This window comes from Ambystoma mexicanum, chromosome 1p, assembly GCF_040938575.1.
Source record: "Ambystoma mexicanum isolate Mex_15411 chromosome 1p, UKY_AmexF1_1, whole genome shotgun sequence".
NCBI classification, from domain to species: Eukaryota; Metazoa; Chordata; class Amphibia; order Caudata; family Ambystomatidae; genus Ambystoma; species Ambystoma mexicanum.
Window position 1 is genome coordinate 90,470,458 of NC_090921.1, and position 20,151 is coordinate 90,490,608.

At 52.2% G+C, this 20,151-nt stretch overlaps 1 protein-coding gene across 3 annotated transcripts in view; it reads right to left on the reverse strand.

Moving 5' to 3' along the window:
- The window catches only part of NFAM1 (NFAT activating protein with ITAM motif 1), a 435,839-nt gene that overhangs the window by 238,758 nt on the left and 176,930 nt on the right, over positions 1-20,151 (reverse strand). For all 3 annotated transcript variants that reach the window (XM_069643827.1, XM_069643817.1, XM_069643808.1), the window contains one exon: positions 6,560-6,687. In XM_069643827.1, coding sequence (XP_069499928.1) covers positions 6,560-6,687 — 128 coding nt within the window. The remainder of the gene's footprint in view (positions 1-6,559; positions 6,688-20,151) is intronic.

The window sequence follows — 20,151 nt, forward strand, 5'->3', positions numbered from 1 at the left end:
ATTGTGTGGGACACAGTGTTACGAAAAGAAAGAAGTGCTCACAAAATTATGTCAGGATGTTCATGCCAATGGCCTCCATTTTCAGTACGGGACAAGGCGGTATACTCAAGCCCAGCAGTCTCTGGCTTCTCTAGCATAAGGATACAGTTCAATCATTAGCATCACAGCCTTCCGTTCCCAAGTCTCTTTGCCTCTCAAAGTCTCTTCTATCAGAGGGCCTGATGCGACAAACAAACAATATGTTATTTTCCTCTTAGGCTTTCAGAAGTATTCAATTTCTCAGGCAATTCGCTATTCACCTCAGATCTCCCTCTGCCAGGCTCAGATCCACTTCAACACAATGTTCATAGGATTTCTACTTATCCAATTTCTTGGGTGTTTCACCGTTCATCCCGGATACCCCTCAGACGGTCTCAGATCCTCTTTAACACACTTTCAATGAGTCTCCCTCTGCCGGGCTTGTACCAATTAACTTTTTAACACAAATTGCTTTAACCAAAAGCTCTCAGCTGAACTCCCTCCGCCGGGCTCGGACCAACTTCATTTACTTTGTCATCAACTTTCTTTACACTGTGAACATCGAAGACCTTCGACGGTGCACTGGATTTTACTTGACCCATTGCAGGACCACTTCGATTTCACAATTCCTCTTTACTCTTTCGCTTTTGCCACCTTTCAGTGGGATACCTTACAAAGACTTTCCAATGAGCACACATGTGGTGCCAGACCACTCTGTCTAAGGTATCATATCTTGGCTTCAAAGTTCAATCACTAATCTGTTGTTCAATTTTGCTTGTGTTGATTATTACATACTCTTCATACACTGTTCGCTTCAGCTTTCACTATACAATGTTGCCGCTTGCAACCTTGGCTTCAACACAGACTGGTTTGGTATCAGTCTCCCCAACTCACCGGATGTGCTGACTTCACTGGTGCTGCTTTGTTGTAGAAGCCAAGGACAGTACTATGGCGGCAAGTGATTCTCCCCACCTTGACTATCGACGTGGGAGAGCCCCGGGTACCTCCGACACACAATGCAGGATTATTCATCCTTGATTCCTGGTCTTATGTTTCCTATTCTCGAAGGTTCAGTAAAGTAATGGTGTCTCGTTGAAAAGGTGAAGGGCACTTCCCTCGTTGCAATCCTCTTCAGTCTTGCTGTCTTTCGCCTTGTATTGGACTGCCATCTTGGATCTGCTGCTTCCTCATGTGTTTTGCCTTGCTCAGAGTGTGCTCTCCTGCTCTGCCTTTTATCCATGTGGGGAAGTGTAATGGAAGTCAGGTGTGTGTAATGGTCAGTAAATGCCTGACCCTGCCTGACCATATTATTGGGACATGTCAGGTGTACAGCTCGGGTGTTAGTCCGTTTTCTCTCATAGTGAGCTGTCCGTGGGAAAGTGTTTGTGTCTGGAAAGGATGGGGGAAGGGTTGATTTTGGAAGTATCCTACTTGGTAGGATGGGGTAAAGGTGTTACAGGGAAGGCGATACCACATCTCACCATCCGCTGTCCCACTCCCACTGTCTGAATACCCCTTACCCAGGTGATATTACCGCACTTGTCCACCCCCAGGAACTGGATCCAAATGCGATGGCTGTGTCCTGGCCACCTGGATGACAGATCCCCAGGGGCTAGTGGGTGAGAAACCCTCAGGTTTCTCACAACATGGCAATGGGGGTTATTGGTGCTAGTGAGGAGCAAACCGGCATGGTCGATATAGTGGAAGGCTGCCAGGCGCAGCATTATCCGCTTTTGATAGAAAAAATGCATATTACTTTTGTGGAGCGATTTATGAAGGGAGTCTATGGGAAGATTAGAGAGAAGGTTTTGCAGGGCATTGCAGTGGGAATACATGTTTTCCTGGGACATCAAGCGCTCACCTACTCGAGTGAGATGGCAGAAATGTCCAGGTAAAGATTAATGTGGTTTCACGGGTAAATGTGAAATATTTGTGAGTTGAATGTACAATTAGAAGCCAGATTAAACAATTTCCGTTCTTACTGATAAAGGGTTGAAATGTACAATTGAAGACATTTATGTTTTTGAAAACAGACTTACCCTGCACCCACAGCAATCCTACAATGTACAGATGTGCCATTGCCAAACATGGAACTCTCTGCACCGTCTTTCTCTCTCTACACACTCTCTCTCTGCACAGTAACTCCTTCTCACTCTCTGTGCAGTCACTCCTTCTTGCTCTCTGAACTCTCTGTGCTGTGTCTTGCTCTGTTGTCTCTCGCTACGGTGCCTCTCTGTGCACTGCCTCTCTGCCCGACCTCTCTGTTTTCTCTCTATGCACTGCCTCTCTCTCTGTGATGTCGATCTCTCTGTGCTGTTTGTCTCTCTGTGCACTCTGTCTCTCTGGCTGTCTCTCTCTCTGCGCTGTCTCTCTCTATGTGCTATCTGTCTATGCTCTCTGTATCTCTGCACTGGGTTTATCTGCGCAGTCTCGCTGTCCCTGCACAGTCTCTCTCTCTGTGCTGTCTCTCTCTCTCTTTTTCTGTGCTGTCTCTGGCTCTCTGTGCTGTCTCTCTCTCTCTGATGTCTCTCTCTGTGCTGTCTCTCTGTGCTGACTCTCTTTGTGCTCGCTCTCTCTGCTGTCTCTCTCTCTCTCTCTGCGCTGTCACTCTCACTGTGCTGTCACTCTCTCTGCACTGTCACTCTCTCTGCACTGTCTCTCTCTCTGCACTGCCTCTCTCTCTCTGTGCAGTCACTCTCTCTGCAGTCACTCTCTGCGCTGTCACTCTCTCCCTACGCTGTAACTCTCTCTCCCTTTGCTGTCACTCTCTCTCTCCCTGCACTGTCACTCTCTCTCTCCCTGCGCTGTCATTCTCTCTCTCTACGCTCTCTCTCTCTCTCTTTGAGCTGTCTCTCTCTCTCTTATTCTCTGTGCTGTCACTCTCTCTCTCTCTCTAGCTGTTGCTCTCTCTCTGCTCTATCGCTCTCTGTGCTGTCTTGCTCTCTCTGCTGTCTCGCTTTCTCGCTCTCTCTGCACTGTCTCACTCTCTCTCTGTGCTGTCACGCTCTCTCTTTGCACTGTTGCTCTCTCTCTGCTCTGTCTCGCTCTCTCTCTGCTGTCTCGCTCTCTCTGCACTGTCTCTCTCTGTGCAGTCACTCTCTATAGCTGCGCTGTCTTTCTCTCTCTCTGGGCTGTCACTCTCGCCCTGTGCTCTTACTCTCTCTCCATGCACTGTCACTCGCTTTCCCTTTGCTGTCACTCTCCCTCTCTCTGAGCTGTCTCTCTCTCTGTGCTGTCGCTCTCTGTGCTGTCTCGCTCTCTCTCTGCACTGTCACGCTCTCTCTCTGCACTGTCTCGCGCTCTCTCTCTGCACTGTCTCGCGCTCTCTCTCTCTGCACTGTCACGCTCTCTATCTCTGTGCTGTCACACTCTCTCTCTGTGCTGTCACGCTTTCCTTCCTTTTTCTCTCACCCTGGCAACCTTGAAGATATCTCCACTCTCACCCTTATTCCTTCTTCTCCAACTCTTACCTTGAGTCACAGCCTTTTTCCTCTCATCTTTCCTTACACCTTCTTTATCTCTTAGCCTCCCACCCTTACCCTTTCTCGTTCATATTTCCTCCTTCTCATCATTGATGGCAGCCTCTCTCAATAGCTTCCTTCTGCACTCTATTCCCCTTCTCATTCTCTTGCGCACCTGCATCCCTTCTTGCATCCGCACTTGAAATATTGCACTGCCCTCCTTGTACCCTGGTACCTATAAATGTAAAATGCAAGGAACAGCAGTAAATGCCAAAACTATTGGCTTTGCCAATGCTTGTTTGACTTGCTGTGATCTAGTGGCATGGAATGATCTCTGCCAGGCGAGGGTGGTACTAGTTATGACAGCTGGGAGTCTGTCAAAAGAGGAGGAATAGGTGGGGGGACACAATCCATTCGAAGAACAAGTTACTTACAAAGTGGAGTGAATGGGTGTGAAAGCTGCAAGGAGATATGGGCACTTGTCAATGTGGATGGGTTTTCCACCGTTTATCCCCTGGGAGCAAAGCCCTGGATCGGGCCTCCAGGAGGTTTCTGAGGCCAGCTAGGACCTTTATGGAGATGGATATTGCAGGGTAGGAATTCTCCTAGGTTGCACAACCAGCACAATCCAGCCTTAGTATATACTTCTCGACCTGTGCTATAGTTCCACTGTCCTTTTAATAGAGTGGGTCCTAGGTCAAAACAGAGGTGCAGAGTGTCTAATGTAATGTATTGTAATACTGGATTTATATTGCACATAACGAAAGGGGAACCGAGCAGTAAACAGCATCTGGGCGCAGATGCAACATGAAACAGAGGAGCATAAACATTGGTAGTAGGATAGTGAAACCATTGTAGAGAACCGAGTCAGGCAAAAAGATGGGTCTTCAAGGCTCTCCGGAGGTTGAGAAGGGAATTCCCAGAGCGGATGTGGGTAGGGAGATCATTCCAGAGAACTGGGCCCAGAAAAGAGAAACCTCTGTCATCTCCAGTGACACAGCGAGAGATGGGAGAATCTAAAAGTACGGCATGTGACAAACAAAGCCGTCGGGAGGGTTGATGAATTTGTATTTTGTGAGAAAGGTAAATAGGTGCTGAGCCGTGTAAGTATTTAAACAGCAGAGTATTTTAAAAGGGACAAAATGACAAATAGGTGACCTGTGCAAAGAACGTCTGGCCATAGAAATGGGAGACAACCAGAGAAGCTTAAGAGCAAGTCGCACTGCTGTGTTTTGAATGGATTGAAGGCGATATAACAGATATGTAGGTCCTTCTGCATATAGGGGGTTTTCTATAATCCAGCCGTGTGTTAACGAATGCTCCCACCACAGCTCCATGGTCAGCGAGAGGACGATAAGGCAAGCAATGTTTCAAAGTTCGGATTCAAAAAGATGAAGCTTTAACCGTCTCATTGATTTCTTTAATCAGTGTAATTTCAGGGTCTCAGGTGACACTGGATGTTTGATCTTATTTGCATACATATTTAGGAGATCAAACAGCTGAGCGGGTGGAGGATGTCCCAGATTGCTTTTGAGTAGATACTTAGGCTCCAAAAGCGGGATATCCGTTTCTTCTGGATTTCCTTACGATTATTGTTCGACAGACACATTTTAATATGTTCTAAACCTATTAAAAGTTGATCAAAGTTCGACCTAGGACCAGAAATCTTGAGGAACAGCTGAGTGTCATTTGCATATGAGTGGAATTGAATGTTAAAGTAGTGAATAATGGTTATATGTGATTTTACCGACGGAAAATTCAGAGTGGTACATTTTATTGCAACCATAATACAGAGAAAAAAACCGATTTGATTACATTCTTTTTTTATTTGGTGGCCCCCAAGCCTCTTGATTTTCTACCCTTATAACGCACCCCAACCCCATCCTTACTCATTTTGACCCCTTACCCCACTACCCTATATATATATATATATTTAATATTTTCAGTGTTTTTCGGTATTATGGTCTTCAGTTAATTATTGTCGATAAATTGACTGAGTACCGTGATTAATGTTCATCAAGGAAGTATATCATTGTTAAAACGAAGGGGAGAAAGAGAAGAGCCCCGAGGGACTCAGCAGCTGCGGTGTCTTCCGTGTCTGGGGACCAGATTGGATTTCTAGGCTGACACAGGGCATTATGATGTCTTTTTTGTAAACAGCGCTCATGTGCTTATTACTTAATTGGGCGCTTTTGGGAGTGCTCCCTGCATGGCTGCTGGAAGGCACTCGAACAATCTACAATTAATGCAAAACGACAAAAGGAAACATCACATGATATAGCCTGGCACATCCAGCTAGCAACCACATGGCTGCTTGAAGGCACTCGAACAATCTACAATTAATGCAAAACGACAAAAGGAAACATCACATGATATAGCCTGGCACATCCAGCTAGTATAAAAGGAAACCAACACTGTGTCCCACAGAAAAAAAGGTGACTAAAAACATGAAAATGTAAGTGATACCCAGGTAAAAACCAGGCAGATTCTAGTTAACATGCATTTAGTTTTGGGAGGAAACACATAGTGGAAACATTGCACAACACTCAATCCATGCACCTCTTTCTCTCCCTCTCTTGGCTCTCCTTTCAGTCTCTTTCTTTGCATCCTCCTTACCTTTCTTCTTTTCTCTCTCTCTGCAGACCATCTCACTCTCTTTGTTCCCAATCTCACTTTTCGTGATCTGTTCCTACACCTCCCTGTGCTCCGTCCCGCTTTTGCTTCTTCTCACTTCTTGATCCTAAACCCTCCACCCAGTTTCCTCTGGCTCTTAGGTCTGTCTCTTCCTATTCCATCTTTCACTCACTTCTAAAATAGCACTCTCTCTCTCACTCTCTCACTCATACATTATCTTCCAACTATTTAATTCTATTTTAATTCTTTTTTTTAATTTTATTTTTTATTGTGTTTATTGGTTAAATAAAACCTTTTACACATTTACTCATTAAGCAAAAAACTCATATCTTAAAATGGTTCTGTTTTTATCATGTGCAGCACTTTGGCTAAAGCGCTATATATAAATTCAATAAAATACCAATTTGAATACAAATGCTGTGGACCCATCTTGGACCATGACTTGCCTTTTTTGCCCAGAGAAGGAGCAGAGCCGTTCCAGTCAGGCTCAGGGCAGCCAGGACGGTGCAGGTGATGATCAGAAAGATGCTCAGGACATTCTGCTTGCTTTGAGGCTTTCTTACGTATCCGGTTTCTGTAGGAAGAATAATAACATGTATAAACCCATGAGGGAATGCCACTTTAAAGCCCTAAAGACATTGGGCCTCATTACGACCCTGGCGGAGAACCATGGTGCAATTTGCACCATGGGCCATGGCGCAAAGCTGCCAACTCCGCCATGGGGGTTGGCGGACTTACCGCCCCATTCCGACCTTGGCGGGGCGGTAAGTCCCCAATCCCCATTTACCCTTCCCCATTCCTATTTTTGCCCCATAGGGTATAATGGGAGTGGGGAAGGCGTTAATTACGCCACCGTAAATTACGGTGGCGTAATTAACGACAAGTCCCGTAGCGCCATGGATTTTTCCGCCTGCAAAAAGCAGGCGTAAAAATCACCATGGCGCTACGGGAACTCGTAGTCGGGCGGAAAGGTACGCCATGGGTTACGCCGGCGTAAACCCCTTTCCGCCAGGGTCGTAATGAGGGCCATTGATTACAAATATTTGTACCCGGAGGGGCGTGGCTTATGCCTCGCAGCCAATGAGAAATCTCGGAGCGGAGACATTACCATACGGTAATTACGCTGCTCTGGGCTTCCTCAGTATGTGAGGCTGCCATTTTCCACGCCGGTTTAATGCACGTAATTACTGGTTTATATTATGCCTTGCACATCATTGGCTGTTTCCTGCAAACCCACTTATAACATTGTTACCAATTTACATTATTTTCAGCTTGCCGATCATAGCAGATTTCCAGTATACCCGCTACATCACATCACAGCCAGTATACATTATGCCGATTTGTAGGAGTAGTGCGGCATAGAGTGTGATTTGCTGTGGTTACCCGCTGGGAGGAAAGGAGTCAAGATTACAAAGTGACTGGTACTCTTCTCGCTTTTTCTTCATTTTACATTATTTCACTTTTCTTTTATTCTATTGTTTCGGCTCTGGCTCCCCGTGCTTGGTTCTAGTTTCAAGTGATAAAGTAATTGGTGAAAGTAGAGGTAGGGTATACCTTTCATCAACTGACAGGCGTAAACCAAGCCCTACCGGAAGTCCCAACCTTCGGGGAGGTCCGTGCTAGTCCCACTCTAACGGATGTCCCGGTGCGGTAGTGACATCATGCGGTGTGTTCCGGAAGTGCTGCCCTTGGAAAGGGCGATGTCCGGAAGTGATGCTGTGGGGTGAGCCGTGATTTTGGGGCTAGGCGTGTAGCAGGATGGGGTGTGACGTCACGACAGTGTCCCGGAAGTTCCCCTTAACTCCTAACCTCGTAGTGACCTCATGGGAGTCTACCCTGAAAGTTATGTGGGGGTTGAAAGGATAGTTGGGGTGAAGAGGTGCTGTAACCGGAAGGTCCAACTGTAGGTTGGAGGGTCAAGGGGTGTGACTGGACCCGGTAGTAATTGGTGTGAAGAGAAGGTGGGAAGGGGGTAGAGAGGTGTGTTGTGCCCTCCCCAGGTCGTTGCAAGACCCAGGACCAGTGGTGGTAAGGCACAGGGCGCTGAGAGTTGATGCAGGTATGAATTTGTGATGTTAGGGGCAGGTCGGGGGGCATTGTGGGGAAATGTAGTTATGCTCCCTCTCATAGGGACGGAGTAAGGTGTATATATAGAGAAGGAACTCTGGAGAGAGGTGCACAGTGATACTGGAGACTGCGCTAGTAGGCATGTTTTGACCATATGAATTGGGCTGGCTGTGGAACTCTTCAATTATTAAATACATCTTCCAAACATGTACATTTTGGTATAGTGTGTTAAAGGATTTTAGTTAGTATGGGTACGTGGTGTGTTGTATTGTGTTGTTTTGTGTGTGTGTGTGTTGTGTTGTGCTGTCGTGTGTGTTTGTGTGTGTTTTGTTGTGTTGTGATGTGTGCGGGGGTCGGTGTGTGTGTTGGGTTGTGGTGTGTGTGTGTTGGTTTGGGTTGTGGTGTGGCGTGTGTGTGGGTGTGTGCGTGTGTGTGTGTCGGGTTGTGTTGTGGTGTGGTGTGGGGTGGTGTGTATGTGGTGTGTTGTGGTGTGGTGTGTGTGTGTTGTGTTGGGTTGCGTTGTGGTTTGTGTGTGGGTGTGTGTGTGTGTTGGGTTGTGGTGTGTGTGTGTGTGTTGGGTTGTGGTGTGTGTGTGTGTTGGGTTGGGTTGTGTGGTGGGGTGGTATGTGTGCTGTGTGTTGGGTTGTGGTGTGGGGCTGTGTGTGTGGTGTGTGTGTGTGTTGGGTTGTGGTGTGGGGTGGTGTGTGTGTTTGGTTGTGGTGTGGTGTGTGTGTGGGTGTTGGGTTGAGTTGTAGTGTGGTTGTGTTGTGGTGTGGGGTGGTGTGTGGTGTGTGTGGTGTGTGTTGGGTTGTGGTGTGTGTCTGGTTGTGTGTGTGTGTGTGTGTGTGTGTGTGTGTGTGTGTGTGTGTGTGTGTTGTGGTGTGTTTAGAAATAAGCAGTGTAAAATAAAAAGCTTGAGAGTTATAATTGTTTTTTATCAGAAACCTGTACAAATTAATGAATATGAAAAACATGTATTGTGTTAAAAAGTGGTAGTCATGTGTGTATCTGTCTTGTGAGTTGTATTCATGTGTTATTTTTGAAAAGCTGAGTTGTGCTGTGATAAGGCTTAGGTGCTACAAAGTTTTGCAGAGTGTTCCATGGAAGAAACAGCCTGTCTGTGCGGACTTAACTCCGGTATTTATAGAAGCTTAGTGGTTTCATGGGAATGGGCCATATTTAAGTCGCGTTATGATGTGTAACATTTGTCTCATGTTTGTAAAACAAGGCATTCAGTTTCAATTTGGATGGACTATGGGAATTTAAGCAGTGTCATGGCATACATTTGTCGCTCAGGGTATACCTGTACACTTTGCAGAAGGTCACGTCTTTAACTGTAAGAGCCTGGTTGTGTGTCCTTGCGATAGCCGTTTTATGTACACAGTTGATAATATGGTGTGGCAGGCTAAATATTAAACCAGGGCCAGTATATATATATATATATATATATATATATATATATATATATATATCACAAAAAAAAACTTTCCACCTCCCCTTTATGCTTCAAATTAAAACCAAAACCCCCCTGAAATTCGCAAGTTATGGTAAACTAAGCCCCCAACCCTGCCACCACCCCTGTGTACTGCTAACACTATCACGCAATCCATGAAAGATGTCATCTCAAATGTCAATGATGACATCAATGACGACATGACTTGTTTAGCCCCTTTCTTTTCCTTCCCTGCCATACATATATATGTAAATTTAGCAAAAATAATTCACTAAAGGAATGCTATACTTCACATGCAACCAAACACCACTGCGCATTCCCCCATTATAGTAAGCTAAGCAACCATAACTCACACCATCTACGTGCATTGCTAAGACTAACACCCAGGACATCAAAGATGACATCACAAATATCATTGATTCCTAATTCCGCCATCATTGTTTCAGTGTCCGCTTCCCCACTATTTCTTTAGAATGATGTGTGTGTGTGTGTGTTTTAAATGTGTTTGTACAGTAGTTGTAGAGAAAGAGTTTGTGTGTGATTTTTTTTTAAAAAGGCGTAAAATGTTCACGAACAGCGCGCCTGTTCGACCTATCCGCAAGGGATGGAATGTGGGTGCTGTAAAGGCAGTACACCTACCCTTACTAATGTCAAGTAAGACGGATTTGATGTGTGACTGCACCATCTGTTGAAATTGTGCATACATAAACAGAAAGGGGTGGCCAAAGGATATAGTACTGCACCGTACCGCTTGGAAACGAGATGATACATGTTCGTAGTACACACCAGATGTCCGGAATGGGTGTAAATGAGGAAAATGGGAGTGTGTGAAGGACAGTATAGCTGTCCGTATTGGGCGCAGCCAAAATGGTGCCGTCCGTAGAACAGGCGCGGTTGCCGGCAAGTTCGTAGGCAAACAAAATGGAGTTGTCTTAAGGACATTGGAACTGTCCGTACAGTGAACATAGCATGCGTGCACATGCGCAGTACAAACGTAAGTATAGCGAACATCGCGCATGTCCCTAACTGTCCGTCTCACTTGTGTCGCACTTTGAATTACTTTGAGAACCCGAACACTGTCCATAGAACACTTGTGCGCAATGCGCACCTTTGATTCTTTGTATTTGCTGTCCAGGGGACTTTCATTACTGGCGCGGATGTGTTGAGGACGTCATCATGTGAATGCACCCACGCTGAGCGTGGGGACTAATTTTCGCGGTTGGTGTGCTTCCGCAACAGTACAAAGAACTTGTAGACACAAGGCAAAGTGTTGTAGAGTGTGAAAATGTAATTTCACATATCCCAGACAATAGCTCACCTCAGGACTTGCTGTGTGAAATTTGTGTACCGCTTTGTAGGGATGAAGACGGTCACGAGGCACACCCCTCCACCCCTACAAAAGGCCACACCCCGAGCGCATCTTCATTGTCATTCTAGCTATAGCAGATTGAGGTGTTCTGCCTTTACTGCTGTAGTGACCAAAAGGAAACTAATCAGTATGGCTTCCATGGCTGCTGTTGGCTCATTAGCCTCTGCACCACCCCCAAACCCGCCACCACCACCACCTCACCAAGGGCCTGCAGAGATATATATGGGTGAGGATGTAGAGATCGACGAAGAAGAGGAGAAAGAGAATGAAGTAGTGGAACTCCGCACTAGGAGCACCAGGTGGGAGTCGTGGGTGCGGCGGTTGTTTTCCGTTTATGGGAACATACCAAAAGCACGTGCGAACCTGGTGAAGTGTAACCAGTGCGAGGTGGTGCTGAGTCGCGGGAGATTTGGAGCGTACAGTTTTGGTACGACAAACATGAAGCGACACCTCACTTCATTCCACACTGCGGACATTCGCAAGGTGGTGCCATGTGAAGAGGGTAGTCGTTTGAGTTCTTCCACAGCATCCTCGGTGTCCGATCCTCCCACCACAAGAGACACTCCTGTGGGAGAGCACCTCCCTCCAGCTGCCTCACAAACCATTTGCAATGCTGTTGACCCTTACCTTCTCTAAAGCAAGCCGTACATTCCAAAAGAACATTGCATTTCCCAAAGAAGATAGCGCAACACCATCTCCTTCAAAGTAATCTGCATTGCTTGGAGCAATGTTATCGTGGCTGCAAAAAAACATACCAGCTCGTAGCATGAATGCACGCAAGTCGCGATTAATGATACACCTCCCGATGCTTTGATCTGGACAGAAAACAGAACTGTTGTTCCATTGTACTCTCAGGAGTAAAGCAGAAAAAATTACTTTCGTTGTTGGGAAGTGCTTCAACCAACTGTGCCAAATCTGCCAACAAAGTACGTGAAGTCACGTATCCCAAATGGCAAGCACCGTAGTGCAATATTACCACATGAGGAGTGGTCATTCTACGCATGTCTCCACAAACTTGCAGAATTGCCGCAGCATTGGCATCAGTGTCAGCACTCCACACTACCTCCACTCCTCTCACATCGAAATGGTGTGCCACATGCCTACTCTCGGCATAGTGTTGTAAGCCTTGCACAAAATGTCTCCAAGCATCAAAACCCTGACCCTCTCCACCTCTGCCATCTTAAGTGTGAGCACCATCTTTCGACACAAAAGAGTAATGTGAACATCTGATTGGCTGATGCCTACAGTCGCCTTTCCATGCAGGATTTGCTGTAAAAACCCGTTTGTGACACGCCCTACCAGCGGACAAGCGTTGCCTACGTGCGGCATGTAACTCTTACCCAGTCCTTCCACCCTTTCTAGAGCGGTACCAAAGCAAGTCCCTCATTGGACACAACTAAGCGGTCGCACAATCATCCACCAATCACATAGAACATCGCTAATTTTAACTCCGTCATCAACATTGCGCACTTCAAAATTACTGTCCATGATTCTGAATGGAAGTCGCATACCATTGCAAAGCACCTACTTCACAAGCTACTGTGCAAGGATTGCGAATTTCTACGTACAGCTCCATGCATGTCCAATTCTTTGCATGTTTGTGGTGGTGAATGGAGTCACACAACAACCACAGAGCAATATTTTAATGAAGAAGCATACAAACAAAATCAAACAAACACAATTGCCATCCATAGCAGTGTACGAGGGTATGAGAAAATCAATACTACCATCATGGACAAGAAACACTGCTTACAAAACTATCTCCTGAAAACTCAGAATTACCTCTCGATTCAGCAGAATCACACCGTCCAGTATACAAATGGCCGTGCACATCAACGTGTGCCATTCCAAACAAAGCTTTCAAATCTTTACGTCAGTTCCTCAATCAATATGTAAAAGGTAAAGACAAAAGTAAAAGTGCTGCAAAATATGAATATTTGTCCAGTGCGGAAAGACACAGGACTAAAAGGACATTCATTAGCCTGCATTTCTGGGCCTATTTGCAAAAATACCTTCCATGATATCAAAAGAATATCAGTACATCATTTCAATGTAAGAAATTTAGAGTATAAAATCTACTATGCAAAAAGTCCAGCTTCAGAATTAGGCAATTTAAATACCACTCTTCTGCATGGTACACCCAAATACTTACAAGAACAAATTGACCGTATTCAGAAAAAGTATTTTGGAAGTGAGAGCCACTTACAAAATGCAACAGTTTTAGAACATAGTAGCGACAATTCTGCACATAGCAACATTCTATTACACACATACAGAAAAGAAATAATAACATTTAAAAGGTTAATCGGCTGAAGTACCAAACCATGTGTGTGTGTGTTGTCGCAGAACGTTTTACAAAAGGAACACAAAAAATGTGGACATAGCATACAAAATAGAAGACAATGAAGACTCTAAGGGGCCGATTCATGGAACAAACGTGCACCGAAAATCTTTGCGCAAGCAGGCGCAAGCAGGCGCAAGCAGGCGCAAGTGGAAAAAAACAGGCGCACGCGCACGCGTGCGATTCATGGAAGTCCCTGCGCGTGTACTCCTCGGGATGTGCGCCAAACCCGTGCATGGCGCACAAGTCACTGCAACATCCCGAAAGGCGTGCGCGACGCGCACAGTGAAAGCGCACAACCTCGGCGCATACACCAGAAAGTGGGCGGGACACGGGGCGTAACGCGCGGAATGGGGAACAACGCGCGAAAATAAGGGCGTAACTGGGGATGTACTGCAGGGAAGCAGACGGAACGCCCACACGCACTCGAACCACACGTATTCATGGAATCGAATAGGGCAAAGCCACGCACAGCCAAAGACACGCACAAGCTGAAACACATCCGCCACACGAAGGCAGGCGGTAGAGTCCCAGCACATCACAAAAGTGGCAACATACAGCAATTGGGCCTGTGCGAGCGGGGCACGTGTATTGCGGGGGTGCGCGGGAAGCAACACACGCGATCGAGCGGGTACGTGTATTTCGGGGGCGCGCGGGAAGTTACACACGCGTTTGAGCGGGGTACGTGTATTTCGGGGGTGCGCGGGAAGTTGCACACGCGATTGAGCGGGGTACGTGTATTTTGGGGGCGCGCGGGAAGTTACACATGCGATTGAGCGGGGTACGTGTATTTCGGGGGTGCGCGGGAAGTTACACACGCGATTGAGCGGGGTACGTGTATTTCGGGGGTGCGTGGGAAGTTACACACGCGATTGAGCGGGGTACGTGTATTTCGGGAGTTTGCAGGAAGTCACACACGCGATCTCATCAGGGTACGTGTATTTCAGGGTGCGGGGGAAGTATCCCACGCAACATCAGCAGGGTACGTGTATTCCAGGGGTGCACGGGAAGTTCCACACGCAATTCCATCAGGGTACGTGTATTACAGTGGTGCGCGGGAAGTTCCACACACAATCTCATCAGGGTACGTGTATTACAGGGGTGCGCGGGGAGCAGCACACGTGAATTGCACGTGTGGGTCCTCCCAGGTGTTCCCTCTACAGCCTCCACGGCCCCTGCAGGTGGCTCACACCACAGGGGCCTACCCAGCACATGTTCTGCAGGCACCCCATCCACCATGGCCATGCCCATCAGCCAACCCACATGTCAACTTGCACTACTGCCCACCAACGCATGTCCCCCTGCACCCCCAGCCACCAGGGGCACCCTCCACCAGGCCCCCACCCATGTCTCCCACCACCCCCACCCCCCAGCAGTGCAGGGGCACCCACCACCAGGCCCCCACCCATGTCTCCCAGCACCCCCACCCCCCAGCAGTGCAGGGGCACCCCCCACCAGGCCCCCACCCATGTCTCCCACCACCCCGACCCCCCGGCCACCAGGGGCACCCACCACCAGGCCCCCACCCATGTCTCCCACCACCCCCACCCCCCAGCAGTGCAGGGGCAGCCTCCACCAGGCCCCCACCCATGTCTCCCACCACCCCCACCCCCCAGTCACCAGGGGCAGCCTCCACCAGGCCCGCACCCATGTCTCCCAGCACCCCCACCCCCCAGCAGTGCAGGGGCACCCACCACCAGGCCCCCACCCATGTCTCCCAGCACCCCCACCCCCAGCCACCAGGGGCACCCACCACCAGGCCCCCACCCATGTCTCCCAGCACCCCCACCCCCCAGCCACCAGGGGCAGCCTCCACCAGGCCCCCACCCATGTCTCCCACCACCCCCACCCCCCCAGTCACCAGGGGCAGCCTCCACCAGGCCCCCACCCATGTCTCCCAGCACCCCCACCCCCCAGCAGTGCAGGGGCACCCCCCACCAGGCCCCCACCCATGTCTCCCAGCACCCCCACCCCCCAGCCACCAGGGGCACCCACCACCAGGCCCCCACCCATGTCTCCCACCACCCCCACCCCCCAGCAGTGCAGGGGCAGACTCCACCAGGCCCCCACCCATGTCTCCCACCACCCCCACCCCCCAGCCACCAGGGGCAGCCTCCAGCAGGCCCCACCCATGTCTCCCACCACCCCCACGCCCCAGCACTGTGGGGCACCTGCCAGCAGGCCCCCACCCATGTCCAACTCATGTTCCCCAGCACCCCCACCCACCAGCACTGTGGGGCACCTGCCAGCAGGCCCCCACCCATGTCCAAATCATGTTCCCCACCACCCCCACCCCCCAGCACTGTGGGGCACCTGCCAGCAGGCCCCCACCCATGTCTCCCAGCACCCCCACCCCCCAGCACTGTGGGGCACTCTCCACCAGGCTCCCACCCATGTCTCCCACCACCCCCACCCCCCAGCAGTGCAGGGGCACCCACCAACAGGCCCCCACCCATGTCTCCCAGCACCTCCACCCCCCAGCCACAAGGGGCAGCCTCCACCAGGCCCCCACCCATGTCTCCCACCACCCCCATGCCCCCAGTCACCAAGGGCAGCCACCACCAGGCCCGCACCCATGTCTCCCAGCACCCCCACCCCCCAGCAGTGCAGGGGCACCCACCACCAGGCCCCCACCCATGTCTCCCACCACCCCCACCCCCCAGCCACCAGGGGCAGCCTCCACCAGGCCCCCACCCATGTCTCCCACCACCCCCACCCCCCAGCACTGTGGGGCACCTGCCAGCAGGCCCCCACCCATGTCCAACTAATGTTCCCCAGCACCCCCACCCACCAGCACTGTGGGGCACCTGCCAGCAGGCCCCCACCCATGTCCAACTCATGTTCCCCACCACCCCCATCCCCCAGCACTGTGGAGCACCTGCCAGCAGGCCCCCACCCATGTCCAACTCATGTTCCCCACCACCTCCACCCCCCAGCACTGTGGGGCACCTGCCAGTAGGCCCCCACCCATGTCTCCCAGCACCCCCACCCCCCAGCCACCAGGGGCAGCCTCCACCAGGCCCCCACCCATGTCTCCCACCACCCCCACCCCCCAGCACTGTGGGGCACCTGCCAGCAGGCCCCCACCCATGTCCAACTCATGTTCCCCAGCACCCCCACCCACCAGCACTGTGGGGCACCTGCCAGCAGGCCCCCACCCATGTCCAACTCATGTTCCCCACCACCCCCACCCCCCAGCACTGTGGGGCAGCTGCCAGCAGGCCCCCACCCATGTCCAACTCATGTTCCCCACCACCCCCACCCCCCAGCACTGTGGGGCACCTGCCAGCAGGCCCCACCCATGTCTCCCAGCACCCCCACCCCCCAGCACTGTGGGGCACCCTCCACCAGGCCCCCACCCATGTCTCCCACCACCCCCACCCCCCAGCAGTGCAGGGGCACCCACCACCAGGCCCCCACCCATGTCTCCCAGCACCCCCACCCCCCAGCCACCAGGGGCAGCCTCCACCAGGCCCCCACCCATGTCTGCCACCACCCCCACCCCCCAGTCACCAGGGGCAGCCTCCACCAGGCCCCCACCCATGTCTCCCAGCACCCCCACCCCCCAGCAGTGCAGGGGCACCCACCACCAGGCCCCCACCCATGTCTCCCAGCACCCCCACCCCCCAGCCACCAGGGGCACCCACCACCAGGCCCCCACCCATGTCTCCCACCACCCCCACCCCCCAGCCACATGGAGGCAGCCTCCACCAGGCCCCTACCCATGTCTCCCACCACCCCCACCCCCCAGCACTGTGGGGCACCTGCCAGCAGGCCCCCACCCATGTCCAACTCATGTTCCCCACCACCCCCACCCACCAGCACTGTGGGGCACCTGCCAGCAGGCCCCCACCCATGTCCAACTCATGTTCCCCACCACCCCCACCCCCCAGCACTGTGGGGCACCTGCCAGCAGGCCCCCACCCATGTCCAACTCATGTTCCCCACCACCCCCACCCCCCAGCACTGTGGGGCACCTGCCAGCAGGCCCCCACCCATGTCCAACTCATGTTCCCCACCACCCCCACCACCCAGCACTGTGGGGCACCTGCCAGCAGGCCCCCACCCATGTACAACTCATGTTCCCTACCACCCCCACCGCCCAGCACTGTGGGGCACCTGCCAGCAGGCCCCCACCCATGTCTCCCAGCACCCCCACCCCCCAGCACTGTGGGGCACCTGCCAGCAGGCCCCCACCCATGTCTCCCAGCACCCCCACCCCCCAGCACTGTGGGGCACCCTCCACCAGGCCCCCACCCATGTCTCCCACCACCCCCACCCCCCAGCAGTGCAGGGGCACCCACCACCAGGCCCCCACCCATGTCTCCCACCCCCCCCACCCCCCCAGTCACCAGGGGCAGCCTCCACCAGGCCCCCACCCATGTCTCCCAGCACCTCCACCCCCCAGCCACCAGGGGCACCCACCACCAGGCCCCCACCCATGTCTCCCACCACCCCCACCCCCCAGCAGTGCAGGGGCAGCCTCCACCAGGCCCCCACCCATGTCTCCCACCACCCCCACCCCCCAGCAGTGCAGGGGCACCTGCCAGCAGGCCCCCACCCATGTCCAACTCATGTTCCCCACCACCCCCACCCCCCAGCACTGTGGGGCACCTGCCAGCAGGCCCCCACCCATGTCTCCCAGCACCCCCCAGCACTGTGGGGCACCCTCCACCAGGCCCCCACCCATGTCTCCCACCACCCCCACCCCCCAGCAGTGCAGGGGCACCCACCACCAGACCCCCACCCATGTCTCCCAGCACCCCCACCCCCCAGCCACCAGGGGCAGCCTCCACCAGGCCCCCACCCATGTCTCCCACCACCCCCACCCCCCCAGTCACCAGGGGCAGCCTCCACCAGGCCCCCACCCATGTTCCCCACCACCCCCACCCCCCAGCACTGTGGGGCACCTGCCAGCAGGCCCCCACCCATGTCCAACTCATGTTCCCCACCACCCCCACCACTGTGGGGCACCTGCCAGCAGGCCCCCACCCATGTCCAACTCATGTTCCCCAGCACCCCCACCCCCCAGCACTGTGGGGCACCTGCCAGCAGGCCCCCACCCATGTCCAACTCATGTTCCCCACCACCCCCATCCCCCAGCACTGTGGGGCACCTGCCAGCAGGCCCCCACCCATGTCCAACTCATGTTCCCCACCACCCCCACCCCCCAGCACTGTGGGGCACCTGCCAGCAGGCCCCCACCCATGTCTCCCAGCACCCCCAGCACTGTGGGGCACCCTCCACCAGGCCCCCACCCATGTCTCCCACCACCCCCACCCCCCAGCAGTGCAGGGGCACCCACCACCAGGCCCCCACCCATGTCCCCCAGCACCCCCACCCCCCAGCCACCAGGGGCAGCCTCCACCAGGCCCCCACCCATGTCTCCCACCACGCCCACCCCCCCAGTCACCAGGGGCAGCCTCCACCAGGCCCCCACCCATGTCTCCCAGAACCCCCATCCCCCAGCCACCAGGGGCACCCACCACCAGGCCCCCACCCATGTCTACCAGCACCCCCACCCCCCAGCAGTGCAGGGGCAGCCTCCACCAGGCCCCCACCCATGTCCAACTCATGTCTCCCACCACCCCCACCCCCCAGCACTGTGGGGCACCTGCCAGCAGGCCCCCACCCATGTCCAACTCATGTTCCCCACCACCCCCACCCCCCAGCACTGTGGGGCACCTGCCAGCAGGCCCCCACCCATGTCCAACTCATGTTCCCCACCACCCCCACCCCCCAGCACTGTGGGGCACCTGCCACCTGACCCCCACCCATGTCCAACTCATGTTCCCCACCACCCCCACCCCCCAGCACTGTGGGGCACCTGCCAGCAGGCCCCCACCCATGTCCAAATCATGTTCCCCACCCCCCCACCCGCCAGCACTGTGGGGCACCTGCCAGCAGGCCCCCACCCATGTGCAACTCATGTTCCCCAGCCAACATGTCATCACAATCTAGATCCCTGGTCCCTATGGTCAGCCTCCAAATGCAAAACACCCACCTGAGTATTGCATCCACCCTCTCATAATTGGCAATTACATCACAGAACACCAATTGCAAGTTCCGAAACAAACACATTTCCCTCACATACACCCAATGGGTGTCAGTGAATCTCAAAACCCATATCATGAAATGCATGAAACCAATGAGATACCACACATTGAAGTTCACTAAAAAAAATATGTATTAAAGGAAACATAAATAGAATCAAAAATAAAGAAACAGAAATGTGAATGTACAAAAATTAAAAGAAGCTTGTCCGTGAAAAAAAGCAAAACCAAAAATAAAATTCCAAAGTAATGTTGTCCAAAGTCAATGTCCACAAAACAAAATCCAATGGGAAATAAAAAAAGAAAGCCATTGCTCCATGGTTAAAATGTGAAAAAAAATACAATCCAACAGTGAACTATGTACATGGGAACAAGCCAGGGTCCATTATCCCAACAAAAGAAAGGAAACCTATCTAACTACACTAACTAATAAAATAAACTATATACTATACAAAAATGTGGCCAATGTCCGAAAGGTCCAAATAAAATCAAAACAAAAATGAATCCTAACACTACCTACATAACTATGTACAAGGGCAGCGCGCTAGTTTCACGGCTCACTTGTGGATGTCCCGGGCCAGGGCATCATCGAACTCCTCCTCAATGTCCCGGAGGCGGTCCTCCTCCATGGCCCCGAGGGTCCGCAGGGATGTCGACGTCTCCACCTCCAAACCCCTGCGGATTGCCTCGAGGCACTCGGCCCGCCTCAGGGCCCTCCGCATGGAGTTCTCCACCCTGACCATTGTGAGCCGTGC